The sequence below is a fragment of the Mchenga conophoros genome, linkage group LG8 (genome assembly GCF_057382185.1).
Source record: "Mchenga conophoros isolate Kocher_MC1m ecotype Shallow Benthic linkage group LG8, M_conophoros_male_GT1.1, whole genome shotgun sequence".
Taxonomy (NCBI): Eukaryota; Metazoa; Chordata; class Actinopteri; order Cichliformes; family Cichlidae; genus Mchenga; species Mchenga conophoros.
The window spans coordinates 348,557-362,592 of NC_140533.1; the positions used below are offsets into that span (position 1 = coordinate 348,557).

General features: G+C 45.3%; 1 protein-coding gene across 4 annotated transcripts in view; it reads left to right on the forward strand.

Moving 5' to 3' along the window:
* LOC146567859 (V-type proton ATPase 116 kDa subunit a 1-like) overlaps positions 1–13,221 on the forward strand; it is a 29,063-nt gene extending 15,842 nt beyond the window's left edge. The window contains exons 18-22 of one of the 4 annotated variants that reach the window (XM_085283528.1): positions 205–405; positions 2,910–2,927; positions 4,396–4,513; positions 4,646–4,817; positions 11,193–13,221. In XM_085283528.1, the coding sequence (XP_085139654.1) occupies positions 205–405; positions 2,910–2,927; positions 4,396–4,513; positions 4,646–4,817; positions 11,193–11,286 (603 nt within the window). In that variant the 3' untranslated portion in view covers positions 11,287–13,221. The remainder of the gene's footprint in view (positions 1–204; positions 406–2,909; positions 2,928–4,395; positions 4,514–4,645; positions 4,818–11,192) is intronic. The other 3 variants (XM_085283530.1, XM_085283529.1, XM_085283531.1) reach the window with 3 other exon arrangements.
* The last annotated feature ends 815 nt before the right edge of the window (positions 13,222–14,036 follow it).

Sequence of the window (14,036 nt, forward strand, 5' to 3'; positions counted from 1 at the left end):
TGATTGAACCAGTGAGACTATTTTGCTCTCCAGTGAACGATTGCTTATTGAAATTTGAACCATTATACTTGATAAGGTGGTAAATATATCTATTTTTCTCGGTTTGTGGGTGTCCTGATTTACAAATTGGAGTAAATTAAGAAGGAAGCATCATCCTAAGGCTTGCTTTAAGCTCGACACAGCTCTTGTGGCTTTTGTATCTAGTCACAGAAGAGGGAAGAAACCCCTGCAGAGAATCTAGAGCAGTCTTTAGAGCAAACAGGCGTGTCCTCATCATGCACCGGACTCACTCAACAGGGCACGCAGAAGTTTGGAGGGGTGCGGGTGGGCAACGGGCCCACAGAAGACGAAGCTGGCATCATGGACCACGACCAGCTCTCCCAGCACTCAGAAGAAGGCGATGAGGTGAGTCTCATCACTGCCACATTCTGTCCTCTCTCAGATTCTGCTTTGAATTGGTTTCTGTTTCGAATATATATTTTAGTAGGATTGTGATGTGAATGATGCTTTCAGCGTCATATGGGCTCTGACTATTCCCTGGGCTCCCACAGATGCCCAGAGGTCACAAAGCACAAAATGTTGCAGCTCCATGTTTCAGATAGGACATATAGAGCAATGGCTGCTTATTTCAGGTGCAAATGGACTGAAATAAACACACTAATATCCCTTTATAGAGATATTACAGTGACGTGATCACAGCAAATGAAAAAAGATGGCTTTTCCATTTCAGGAACATAAATATGAACGAGAACCACCCCCTTTGTTTCAGTCAGTGACACAGGGGTCGGGTGTCTCTGGCTTCTCTTCATAATAAATCTTGAGTGTTTTTGTCGTGATGACTTACACTGCACAGTTAGCAAGGCTGCATTTATCATCCATTCACAAAGTAAATATGTAATGTTCTGGGACTTTCTCTGGAGATCCGTCTGGCTTCCTTAGAAGGATTACTTCCAGATCCTGACGATTTAATATGAGAATCAAACCTGTGAACCGTGTGGAAAAGCACAGTGGGTCCATGCGATGCAACTCTCACATCCCTGAAGTCGAGTTAAAGTTGAAGTGGTGTGGAAGCTGGTTCTGCATATCAATGCGTCACTCCACTGTGGCTCAGACAGGAAACACAAGAGGGGAGGTTCCTGTTAAAAACTGAGTCATGGTAAGAAGACAGGACACCCACTTTAAAGGTTTTACACATCACCACTAGGGCTGCTCAATTAATCGAATTTTAATCACGATTACGATCTGGGCTTTCAACGATCATTAAAAATGACTGAGCCGATTATTAGCCCCTCCCTCGTGCTTTACTCTCGCGCTGCTCCGTGTGGACCGGCCTTTAAGGTGTCGCGGATAAATACAACAAAATAAAACTAGTACCGGTACCGAAAAAAAGAAAATTTATTCATAACACCCTGAAAAGACCCAGGAAAACCGAGTAAACGATAAAGACGATAACAAAATAACGCTGAAAACCGATAAAAACCCTGAAAACCAGACATTTCACACCTGAGCCTCAACTCTCGCGGCCCGAAACCAAACGACTCACGGACCGCTACCGGTCCGAGGCCCGGGGGTTGGGGACCGCTGATTAAGAGGCAGCTCGGAAAGCTAAGCAGAAGTTATTTGGAGAGGAGAGTGACTGCTGTTGATTGAAAAGAGGTAAAAAACTTCAGTGGTGTGGAAACATTATGGGTTCAGTCAGACGTGGATCAAGTAGACACAGTGTGTAAACTTTGCTACGGTGTCGTAGCTGCACCACAGAGCAACACTGCAAAGTTCACTAAACATAGATGTTTACATTTTTCATTTATTTCTTATATTGCAAACATTTGCACTGTTATCAGTATTTGCACTATTTATATTATTTTTTGACAATCTTTAAAGTCATTATTCAACACATTGTTATTGTTAAATAAATATCGTCAAATAATCGAGATCTCAATGTCAGTGAAAATAATCGTGATTATCATTTTTGCCATAATCGAGCCGCCCTAGTCACCACATAATACAGAATCATCTGGCCTTAGCAGGTAAACACAACCTCAGACGACCAACAGCATGTGACATATTACACCGTGTCATTATTTGACAAGAATGAAGCTAAATTGCAGAAGCAGTGAGTGGAGGAAGTTCAGCCTTTAGCAGGTTAAGTAGCAGCAGGTGTGACCACCTCTGCGAAGCAGAACTTGGCCTTCAAGCTTTACGCTGTATGTTAACACAAAGCCACAGTCTTCCTAAAAGTGGAAGTCCGTGCAATGCTCAGAGAGACGGCAAAAAAACATAAAGCTTGTTCTGCAGCCTGAGCATCTCACAGCGAAGGACTTGACCATAAACGTCTTCGTATACCAAAGTATTATAGCGTCAGGTGAGGTGTCACCTGTCTGACGGCTGAAGCTCGGTTGACACGGGGTCAGCAGGAGTTGGAGGTGTCGTAATGGCCCAGTCAGTGACTGACATGCTGTGGTGGGACCTTCAGACATCTGTGCATGAAGTGGGAAGAAGAGTGTTTCAGGTTAAATGAGTGATGACATGGTGCAGCGTGTCCCGTGCTCTTCACTGAGGTGGGCTTCAGGGATGTTAGAGGTGTCGTTTCTTTTTACCATGACTGTAACATCAGAATTTTAGTTTACACTACAGGGACTCGTCACTTTTTAAAAACCTGCACAGAATAACAGTTGTGTATGAGACCTAAGCATTCTGGGAACAAACCTGAGCTCTTATTCACATCATTCACATCATAAACATGACAGAACTGAATGATTGTGTACGGGTTACAGAGCGAGACATCTTATTGATGAGTTCCACACACGTCCTCGCTTGGATCATGTCCCATTAAATCTGGGTGATGAAAACTTCTGAAAGATTTGATTGTGGATTGCACCACTGACCTTTCACCTTTGCTTACTTTCAAGCACTCAGAGGAAGAGCCGGTAAGATTCAGAGTTTAACGTTTCCTGAGCATGTCTGAATGCTGGCTTGCTTCATTTGGTTTTTGTCATGTTTGAATTGTTTAAATGTGCTTTAATCCTGAACTGCCAGGCATGCATGAATGAAGGTACATGTTTGTTTGCATGACAGAGTGAAAAAGCCTCTCGCCCTGTGACAGGTGTGTTGAGTTCGTATATAGAGCTTTTCTATTCTAAAGCACTTTATAAGGATACTTGGTGTGCAGACTGGAGCAGGCAGGGATCAAACCACCAGCCTTCCAATGAGGAGATGACCTGCTCTTCATCCAGAGCCACAGTCATCATTATGGAAAAACGCAGAACGTGTTCAGATATCCAGTAACTGGGAAAAGATGAAGCAACAGTTGTTACTTTGTGACCAGATCAAAGAGCAACAGGTCAAGGGTCAGTTTTCACTAAAATCCATCTAGTTGTACTTCTGCACAACCGGAGTTGTTGCCCCCGTCTCACCGTTTCGCCCCTAAAGCTGCGTCCATAGTCAGTCAGGTACAGCCCAAATTTCAAGCTGTCACCTGAGCAGAAGTCTACCTTTTGTTTCCACTATCAGCGGAAATGTTTCCAATTCAGTCATTGGCCTCAGTGTTTTGTGCCATTATGGCATGCTCGTATTCATACTTCTGTTTTTCATTAGTGATCCTTTGAATGGGAACAATGACTCCTGCTTCCATGAACTCCATTTGTCTGATCCAAAGACAAAAGGGGAGCATGGAAAGAGGAAACCAGATCAGCGCCAAGCAAAACCGAACAAAAGCTACACGGAGCGTTTGACTGCCATGTTTCCCCCTCCCTGCTCGCTCCACACAGGAAAGGCTAGCCTCGCTCCAGGATGGAGAAAATGGAGGAAGTGCGCGGGCTTTACAATAAACAAACACCTCCCTGAGCTGTGATCTGGCTGTGGATGAAGAAACTTCTCTGCTCTTTGTTTTAAAGCTGATGAGAGAAGTCACAGGCAGAGGTCAAAGGTCAAAGCAGCTTGTCAGCAGCAGAAGTAGCGGTTTCCCAGCTCTCTGGATTAGCATGCTCGCTGAGTTATGCTACACAGCATGTGTGAGGGCTTCCTCCTACATAAACAAAGGTTACCCTGCAGCATGCTCTGCTTCCTAAACTACATCTCAGATTCTAAACAATGAAACATGTTCAACATTGATCCAGAGAACAAGGTGTGGTCAGAGAGTTCGTCATCATCATGAAGACAGGCTTATTTGTATGGGGCTACATACACTTCTAACCTGATGGATTCTCCAACTAAGAAGTCCTGAAGCCTGCTGAAAACAGGAGTTTACATCTGCTGTGAGAGCACACGTGAACACGTTCAGGAAGTGACCTGAAGTTAATCTGAAGAGAAACTGGGCCAATGTTTGGTTCGATTTTATGGTCACACCTCCTGCATGTACACACTCCTGTGCTCACGCTGTTCCTTCTCTCACTACAGTTTGATTTCGGCGATGTAGCTGTCCACCAGGCTATCCACACCATAGAGTACTGCCTGGGGTGCATCTCCAACACAGCCTCTTACCTGCGCCTGTGGGCCCTCAGCCTGGCTCATGCACGTTAGTAGCGACTCTCACACAGCTTTGTGTTGTTGATGATCATAAACATTCAGAGAAACAGAACTATGTTGAGTAATGTTGTTTACTGCTGGATATTCACTGTAAACCTTGTTGTCACGACTGTTTGCACAGAGCTCTCGGAGGTGCTCTGGTCCATGGTGATGCACCTCGGCCTCTCATCCAGGAGCGGGGGCGGGTTCTTCGGCCTGGCCATCATCTTCGCATTCTTCGCCGTGCTAACAGTCGCCATCCTGCTCGTGATGGAGGGGCTGTCAGCCTTCCTGCATGCCCTGCGTCTGCACTGGTTAGAGTCACACTTACACGCAAATACAGAGTATCTGTGACGGGGTGTCAGAGTCACTTTGTGATCTGGACCAGGGAAGCTCCCCTCTGTGTCGGTGTGACAGGCACAGTGTCCAGTTTTTGTTTTATGTAATATTCAATACTGAACTGTAACTTTTTCAAGGAAGCAAATTTGTATTCAGTGTTTGCATAAAAGCCTTATTTTGATGTGTTTGCTACGAGCAGGGAGGACACACATGAGGTCAGAGACACGTTTGAGCTTTTGTCCTCCACAATGAACAACGGCTGAAAGGAAAAACCAGCATCACTTTGCTTAGTTCCTAATGTCTGTCCAGCTTTGCTGGGCCTGTAAGTTTGCCACCCCTGATTTATGATTTGAATGAGGACAAAACCAACAGTAACACGGTGTTACTGTCAGAGCATCTTCAGTGCTCTTTGGCCCTGATTGAAAATCTGCTGGAGCCATCTTTACAAAAAGTCTCCCAGGTTTTCTGTTTGAGGCCTGATAACTGTACCAGCTGTAGAACGACTCCAGTGCAGTGTTGGTGTGTTTGAATCAGCACAGACCTGATCATAAGATGATTACTCTGACTGCAGAAAATATCCACTCACAGGCAGCTCCATGCATCGCACGTGAAAGCAGAAAGTAAACTGTCTTCAGGTCTAAACAGTCCCGCACTGATGGAAAACAAACACATGAGTGTGTGTGTGTGTGTGTTTATAGCATCTCATTGACATAATGGTTTCCCTAGCCGCGTACCCTAACCATTAAAAATGAATGCCTGACCCTGAACCTTTCCATAACCTAATTGTAACCCTGACACTAAAACCACATTTTGAGTCTCAAAAATGCCTTCAAACAAATCCTGGTCCCCACAAGGGCTGTTTGTCCCCACAAGCATAGTAAACCACCAATTTGTGGTCCACATGAACATGTTAATACCCACGCGTGCGCACACACACACACACACACACACACACACACACACACACACACACACACACACACGGGTACTTTTGCCAAAGCTCATGAGGAATTCCAGCAGAATCGGACCTTCTCAAACTGGTTTACTGAACTGTTATCATACCGAACTCCAGAGGACCTTACACACCTTCCAGCTCCATCGCCTCCCAGCACGCACTCCGCCCTGCTAATCCAACTACACTGACATACAGCAAATGTCAAACATTACACAGCAGTGAAATTTTTCAGCTGTGCAGTGTAATCGTGCTTTGGCTGGCAGCTGCACGCTGCAGCACACGTCTATGATTGCTTAGGTCAGGGGTCGGCAACCTTTAGCACCCAAAGAGCCATTTGGAGCCGGTTTCCACGCAAAAGAAAACACTGGGAGCTGCAAATACTTGTTGACATCTAAAATGAAGATAACACTGTATATATTGATTTTTACCTTTATGCTTTGTGTGAACAACTAAAGTAAGTAAAAGTTTATTTATTAAGCGCTTTTCACAGACAGGCAGTCACAAAGCGCTGTACACGAATATTAAAATAAACAATACAGTCAACAGACATTATACACAATGTAAAAGATCAAATGTAAAGAATATAAAATACGTAGATGAATTTATTATGAACTCCATGAAGTGCTACAGAGAAAACTACATTTTATTCATGTAATGAACACATTTTGAACTCTTAAAGAAATACAACAAAAGCTGAACTAAAATAATCCAGCAAACAAAAACTGCGTGGTCTGCAGCGCCGCTGCAGGGGAGGCGGACGCACCTGAGCTGCACCCGCAATCAGGCCTCGCTGCCTTAACGTCTGGTGGTATGTGTGGGGCTGTGAGCTGCAAAGCTACAGCCGGCTGTGTGCGTCAGCAACTGTGTGTAAGGTGGTCAATAAAGAGATGCTTAAAAGCGTGTTCATGCAAACATCGTCGGGTCTGCTGTGATATGTTTACAACGGGACTTCTGCTCCTGAACCTCTGCGCACAGCGTCTGCAGGTCGGGGCTGTACGAAGTCACTTTATCTTTACAGGACTGTAAGCTGTCGTCTGTGGGGCGTGAGCGTGTTTGTTTTAACACAGTTCACGGTGGAGCTGCTGACATAATGTGGATCCGAAGGTCCATAACTGGCCTACGTGGGGCTGAAAGTCTCGATAAATGCACGCCGTTTCAGCTTCCACGAGTGTGACGCTTATTTTGAGCGATGAAAAAAATAATAGAATTTTATTTTTATATTTCAATATCACAATAATCTTCCAATTTAGAACTACAAGTTAAAAAAGAACTAATATAAATAAAATACACTTCATCTAAACACTTCTAATTTATTTTCCCAAACGACGCGGAGCCGCACTGTAAGGACTAAAGAGCCGCATGCGGCTCCGGACGTTTATTTTGAAAATCACAGGATATTGCAGAGGCCTATGAGGAGGTGGTGGAAGTGACAGATGATCCAGTACAGAGCACATGACATGAAACCATGATCATTAGCTGTGACTAAAGGGAAATGGACACCGGTGTCTCCAGAACGTCTTGTCCTGTCGAGTAGAGCGGGCGCAGCAGGAAGCACCTCTGAGGCGCACCACTTAGGTTTCCTCATGTGTTTTGTAAGAACTCCGTTTGTCCGCCGCAGCGTTTCATTGCATCCTCTCTGGGCACAGTGTGGATGCTCACCTGTACTCTGTGATAGCATGTATTGTAATGTGGGGACTGTAGTGTTGGACAGCTGTGGCCGATTAGTCTTTCCTGTCATGCTCACTGACGTCTGCTTGCTGGAGGCTCTGGTGCGTTTTAGTGAGGTGGCTCCGTGGACGAGTCGGAAGAGTCGCACAAAACTGTCAGACTTACAGACGACAGCACGATAACTTTAACTCGTCGTCTAATGATGAAATTTACATTACTGTCTCGTGTCGGGTAGAAGTCCTGGTAGCAAGTGGCAAAACTCACAGGGTAACACACTGGCACTACAGTTGGTGTTTGAGCTGGTAGCTTTACAGAGTCGTTTATGGGCTGTCTACAAACGAACCACAGCACCGCTCAGGCTGGCAGAGTTGAACGCTCTGTGAAAGCTTTGTGTTTATTTTCTTTAATCCTTCACGTCTGCTTTCACACAGAGTTTACGTCATTGTTCAGAGAGGATGGCCTGTGTGTTTTTGTTGGATGGAGGCACAGTGGTAATGCTCAGCCTTTCCTCTCAGGCTGATTTGTATAAGAAGCTGAGGTGGACGCTGCTCCAGCACAGCTGTGTTACATCCACACTCTGAACAGTCCTTCATTTTGTGTTGTCTAGTCCTACCTGTGTACCGCACACATGGGGCACTCACCATGGCGACCCCCTGCTGAGCGCAGCCTGAAGTGAATATGACAGCTTAAGAAGAAGGTGACGGGACAACTTTGAATCCCGATGACCTAATGAGGTCAAAGGTCAACTTCTCTGAAAACCACTGAGGATTTTCAAATTCGTACCATAGCTGCGTCCATAGGCTGAGGGGCAGCACTGGCAGCCTCCAATAATGATGTCATCCCCATAATCTAAGCATGTAGGCTGGTCACTGTGTGTGTGTGTGTGTGTGTGTGTGTGTGTGTGTGTGTGTGTGTGTGTGTGTGTGTGTGTGTCTGGCTCATGTGACCTGTTATAGCAAAGGTATGGTATGGCAAAGGTATCTGTTGGACCTCGTCCATCAACAATGAATGTTTCTTACAGAGTTGGCACTTCTGGCTTTTCAGTCGCGACATGATCTGTGAGAGCTGCGCGACTCGTACACGGAGAGTTTGTTCAGCAGGATACGTGACAGAAACGCGTTGTTTCCCAGCATGTCTGAACGGTACACATCATGATGTTCAGTTACTTTAGGTGTTTAAGGCGGTCGTGCACGAGTATCATCCCCAGAAGGGTTGACAGTAACGTCACAGCATCTGCTGAAAGTTCCTCAAACTATGCTGTCTGCTGTCTGCAGTGTGTGTGGTGTCCTGCAGTGAGTCGGACTTGTTTCAGACGGGTGCTTCTGTTGACTGATGACCTCTTGGTCACAGTGGGCGGTTCACACCCGAGTACTGCGTTAGCACTAGTGAGGCTGTGGTCCTCAGTCGACCGCCCACCGAGTGGATTTGCTGCCCCAAGTGAAGGAGTTCAAGTATCTCAGGGTTTTATCCACAGATGGGAGAAGGAAGAAGCAGGAGATGGTTGTGGAAGAGAGCTGAATGTGAAAGTGTGGATTTAACGTTGGATCGACCTCCCCACACTCAGCCACAGTTAGTGTTGGACGGGCGATGAACAAGTCAGAGGTTTGGTGTTTGTGATGTGTTGTGTTTCTCCTGCATCCTGGGCCGTGTCTGTACATCACTTTTGTTCGTATCTAAGTCTGGAGCAACTTCAGATATTTCTTATTCAATCACCCACAGGGACACACAGTGAAGGTTCATGAAGCATCAGTGTGTCGCTCAGCACACCTCTGTAAGCTTCAGAAGGAGCACCGGAGTATTTTTCACACAGCTGAGTGACTGAGTGGAAATGATGATGTTCAAAGTGAGCCTCCATGTTCCCCTGAGCTGTTCACGCCTCACACACACATTCTGATGAGCTGTCTGCACAAACACACCACAGTCCATAAAGCGTCGCGCACGTTAGGCTCAGGAATCTGTTTCCACGGCAGCGTGGCGAGGCAGATGAGAGGAGCGCTCGTTTCTTTCCTCTGTTTAAGTGTTGCCCTCTCACATCTCTGGAAGGCCAAATATTTGCCACAGCCGGGAAACATTCCTGGGCACTCCCTCGCTGACCGAGGCCAGCAACCATCTTAGCTTTTCCTCTTAAATGAAGTCATCACGGGTTGTCAGGGCCGGAGGCTTTCAGAATCCTAACTGTGGAAAAAACACAGCGGCTGGTTGGATACTGAGTCAGCCCGTGACAGACTGTAATGAGGTGAGTCACACGGAGTGAACCGTCAGGTCCTTCTAGCAGTTTTATTTCACAATCATGTGCTTTAAATGCTTTAAACTCCAAGTATCAGACACATGAAGTCTCGAACTGACCTGCTTCATCATTTTATTTTAAAGCCTGTAGAGCGCGCGCACACACACACACACACACACACACACACACACACACACACACACACACACACACACACACACACACACTCTTACGATCATCCTTTTCACATTGCTGGTCGGGGAATAATTCAGCGGCTGTGTGGGAAGGTTTACTGGAATGCCTCACACACACGGACAGATGAATTTTATCATCCTCACTTGTTTTTGTCCTGAACAGAAGTGATGTTCTGAAGCTCTGAGGTCAAACAATACATGTGCTGCAGGTTTCTAGACTTCTTTGCAGTGTGTTCTGTTTGCAACAGTCAGAGCAATGGAGCGATTGTACCGGTACCACACCAGAAGGTCCCAGATTAAAACAGAGCCGATGTGCATGAAGAATATGTTTGGAAAAGGAGTTGTCTCTGGAACAATGGCTTTGGCTGTCAGCTTATTGATGCACCTGATTGCTTCATCATAAATGTCTCAATAATGGATGAGCTGAGGGCGTGTTCCTCCATTTAAACGTCCTTGTACATGCTGTATCTCACAAAAGTGAGAAAAAGTATTTTGTTATATCTTTTCATCACAACGTTGAAGATATGACACTTGATACAATGTAAAGTAGTCAGTGTGCAGCTTGTGTAACAGTGTCAACTTGCTGTCCGCTCAAAATAACTCTACACACAGACATTAATGAGGACAGCCCTAAGTGAAAATGGTACGGCTCCAAACAAACTCCAGGAGCTAGGCAGGAAGTGAAGTGTGCAACTACAACGCTACAAGTTTACAAACTCATCAGCTGATTTGGACCAAAGTAAACGAACTGTAGCTGTGAGAACGCCCTCGGACCTGATTGGTCGGGTCATTCATCATCTCTGACCAAACTGTCACTGACTTTAGAGCCCAAATAAAACTCAGATCGCTTCTCGTCCACTCTCCTCCCACTGAGGTTGCTTTGATAATAACACATAAATACTTCTTTCCTCCTCCTGCTGTAACTGACCAACATCACAAAGTGCTGCTTGTGGGTTTCAGATGACTGTTGCTGTGCACTGTTGCTATATAAATAACATTGTGTCTGCATTTAGGTTCAATCCAAACTCCCAATTTGAGTTTTATCTTCTTTTCCGTTGCTGGGAATGGCTGGAAAGGCAGAGCACTGGAAAGGGTGTGGGCAGCAGCGGCTTGTTTCATTTAAAGCCACAAGTACAGAAACAGCCTCTGTGGGCGGGGCTAAAACAAGCGGCAGGAACCAGCTCTGGGGTGTACATGCTGGAGACATGTGGAGCTTCTGACTAGTTTAAAAAGGCTTTAACGGGACAACTTTCATACATGCTTGTGTGGATATTTAACCAAACAGTCTTCTCTCTTTTTCTTTCAGGGTTGAGTTCCAGAACAAGTTCTACTCGGGCCAGGGCTTCAAGTTTGTCCCCTTCTCGTTCGAGAGCATCCTGGAGGGAAGATTCGACGAGTGATCGGGCCTCGGCCCATCCAGCACAGTCTTCAGTGATCCCGTCCTGTGTTTGTGTGGCCGTGCATGAGCCCCAGTGCAGTGTTTTGTCTCCCCCTGGTGGCACTTTGTGAAGCTTTATTGTGTATGAGCTGTAGTTTAGTCCCTGTGAAGTGAAGCGTACTCCTGGGCTTATACCCACAAACCTGGTCTTTGCATTTAGACTGAAACACAGATATCACACAATCAGTCCAAACATTTTCACAAAGGTCAAATCAAGCTGAACAAAAGAATATTTTCATATGCAGCAGTTACGTGTATGCAGAGGTGCATCATCGGTCGCCCACAAGTTTATATACAATCAAACGTAAATAAATGATCGCGTCTCGCTGGATTTAAGGACATAAAGTCGTCTGTCTGTGTGACTGTCGTCATTAGTTCTCACATGCTGCTTACAGCTCACTGCTCCCTGGATCATCTTTCTATCCTTGGAGACCAGCTCCACCCGAGCTGCACCCGAGCTGAACCCGAGCCCCACCTGCTCTCATTCATCAGCTGCTGTGCTGCTTTCACACAGATGTGTGTAAAACCTGTGCTTACACTGTATTGTTTCTGTGAGGACACACCTCGCTCCAGTCGTCTGTGTTGCTCTTTGCAGGTAATCATTGAAATAATCTGATGGCAGCTTCGTATGTGAACGTGGAGCTTTGCCCTCTTTGGTGAACCCCAGCAGGTTTCACACTAGCACTAAATCTGGCCCTAACATCGGGCGGCGCTGCGATCGCTCATTTACTCCCTAAATGATTTTAAACTGATTAAGCTCTGTATGAATATTTGGTTCCCCAGTGGTGGAGCACTACTCCGCTGTACATATGTCAGATCTCTTATCACATGGTACATCTCATGATAAATGCTTTGGCTGACTGGAAATACAGAATGTAGGTTTTGTAACTTTGACTCAGTGAGACAACATCCAGTCGGCTTTGTCAGATATTTTGCGATGTTTCTTTGCTCGATCACAACTGTGATCATTCCTGTAAGTGTCCATCTTACACAGTGACGAGGTTCTCACCGTTTGATTCTAACTTTTTAAACAAGCATTTGTTTTTAGTCCCCGTACATCACCTGTGATGCATTGTCACATACTTTGCCAGTTCAGTCACACATGCTCACATATCAAAGGAGACTTTATGCACATGCACGTCTCCATCTTTGAGAGTTTAGATCACAAACTAAGGCTGTTGTTGCACATGAAACAGCACGTTGAGCTGTTTGTTGCTGTGAGTCGAGCTGTTGCACTCTCAGGACTGATTCCACGCAGACCGTGATTATTGGGAGAGTTTTCACTGGGAACCCACTGAAGATCCTGCTCCTGCAGTGACAACACCTCAGCTGTGATGAGTGTTTTCACAGGTCACGTATTCCAGGATTAAAGCATCTTTAACAATGTGATATCAGCATTAGAATCATAATCTCATTGCAGCTTTTAAAGTGAATGTTTGGTTTGAATTAGTGTATGGCTGTAACCTGCTCCGTCTCTGTTTCCTGCTGTAAACCAGTTAAAGAGGGAACTGTCCAAACTCTGTACCGTCACCTCTGATTGTTTCAAAGCTTGGAAGATAATATCACATATAGACTTCAGGACTGTCCTTTGTTTCTTTAGCCTTTTATTTAATGGTTTGAAATCAGCGTCCAGCATCTCCAACTCCTGAGTATGTCTGCGATTTAAGGTTTAGTCAGCCGTTAGTCGGCATTCATGTTGGTTTGATCACCACAGCTGTTATTGAACTGGATTTTCATCATCCCTGTGTTTAGTTTTATGGGAACGTGTATTTGAAGTGCTGTAATGAACTCGTGTTTCCATTTGGATGAGAAAAAAATCAGACGTGCTGTTGATGTTGAACAGTGACAAGAAGTGTAAAGTGTTAATGTGTTAATAATAAACAGACACCTGGGGATTCATGCTGTGTGTGTGTGTGTGTGTGTGTGTGTGTTCTTTTGTAAATAGATGATAAGTCCGAACACTTTATTGTGATAGATTTCCGATTAGTTTCCGCCTTTCAACCAGACTAACAACTTCCTGTTGGGGTACATCACCATGGTGCCTTCACCTGCAATCGTAGGCGCTCCACAGCATCTTATAGGAAGTAAGAAATCCTAATGATCCATCAGTTCTCTGTAAAATAAAACCAGCATTCCCAGAAAGTCACATAAACCTTAGAGAGTAGAAATGTCTGTTTTACACACAAGTTTTTGTGTTTTCCTCTCTGATGAACAGAAGTTGATCCTTATGATTAGCTTCATTCCTTGCTTTTGTTCCACCATACCACAGCAGGGCAACTTGTTGACTGTATATAAAGTTCCTCCATGCTGTCGGACCACAGATGTCACTGCAGGCTTTTTCTAAAGGAAAACGTCTTCTTTCAGCTGCTCCCTCTTGGCGTCGCCACAGCACATCATCTGCCTCCATCTCCCCCGTTCCAGCATCCTCCTTCCTCACATCAGCCCTCTGCGTGTCCTTCACTGCATCCATGAATCTTTCCCATAGGAAACATTCTTTTCTCCTGATTCTTATACTCTCCCCGAGCACTGAAACTTTGATGCAACATGCCTTATTCACACCCATTCACACTTTTTCTATGCAGTGGTGCTTTCTTTCTAGCGTCCACACTCTGATGGATGCATCAGAGACCGTTTACCACCGGGGTTAGTATCTTGGCCAAGGTTACTACAGCTTTGCATCGACTTCTTTACAGCGGCTCTCACTTCCTCCGC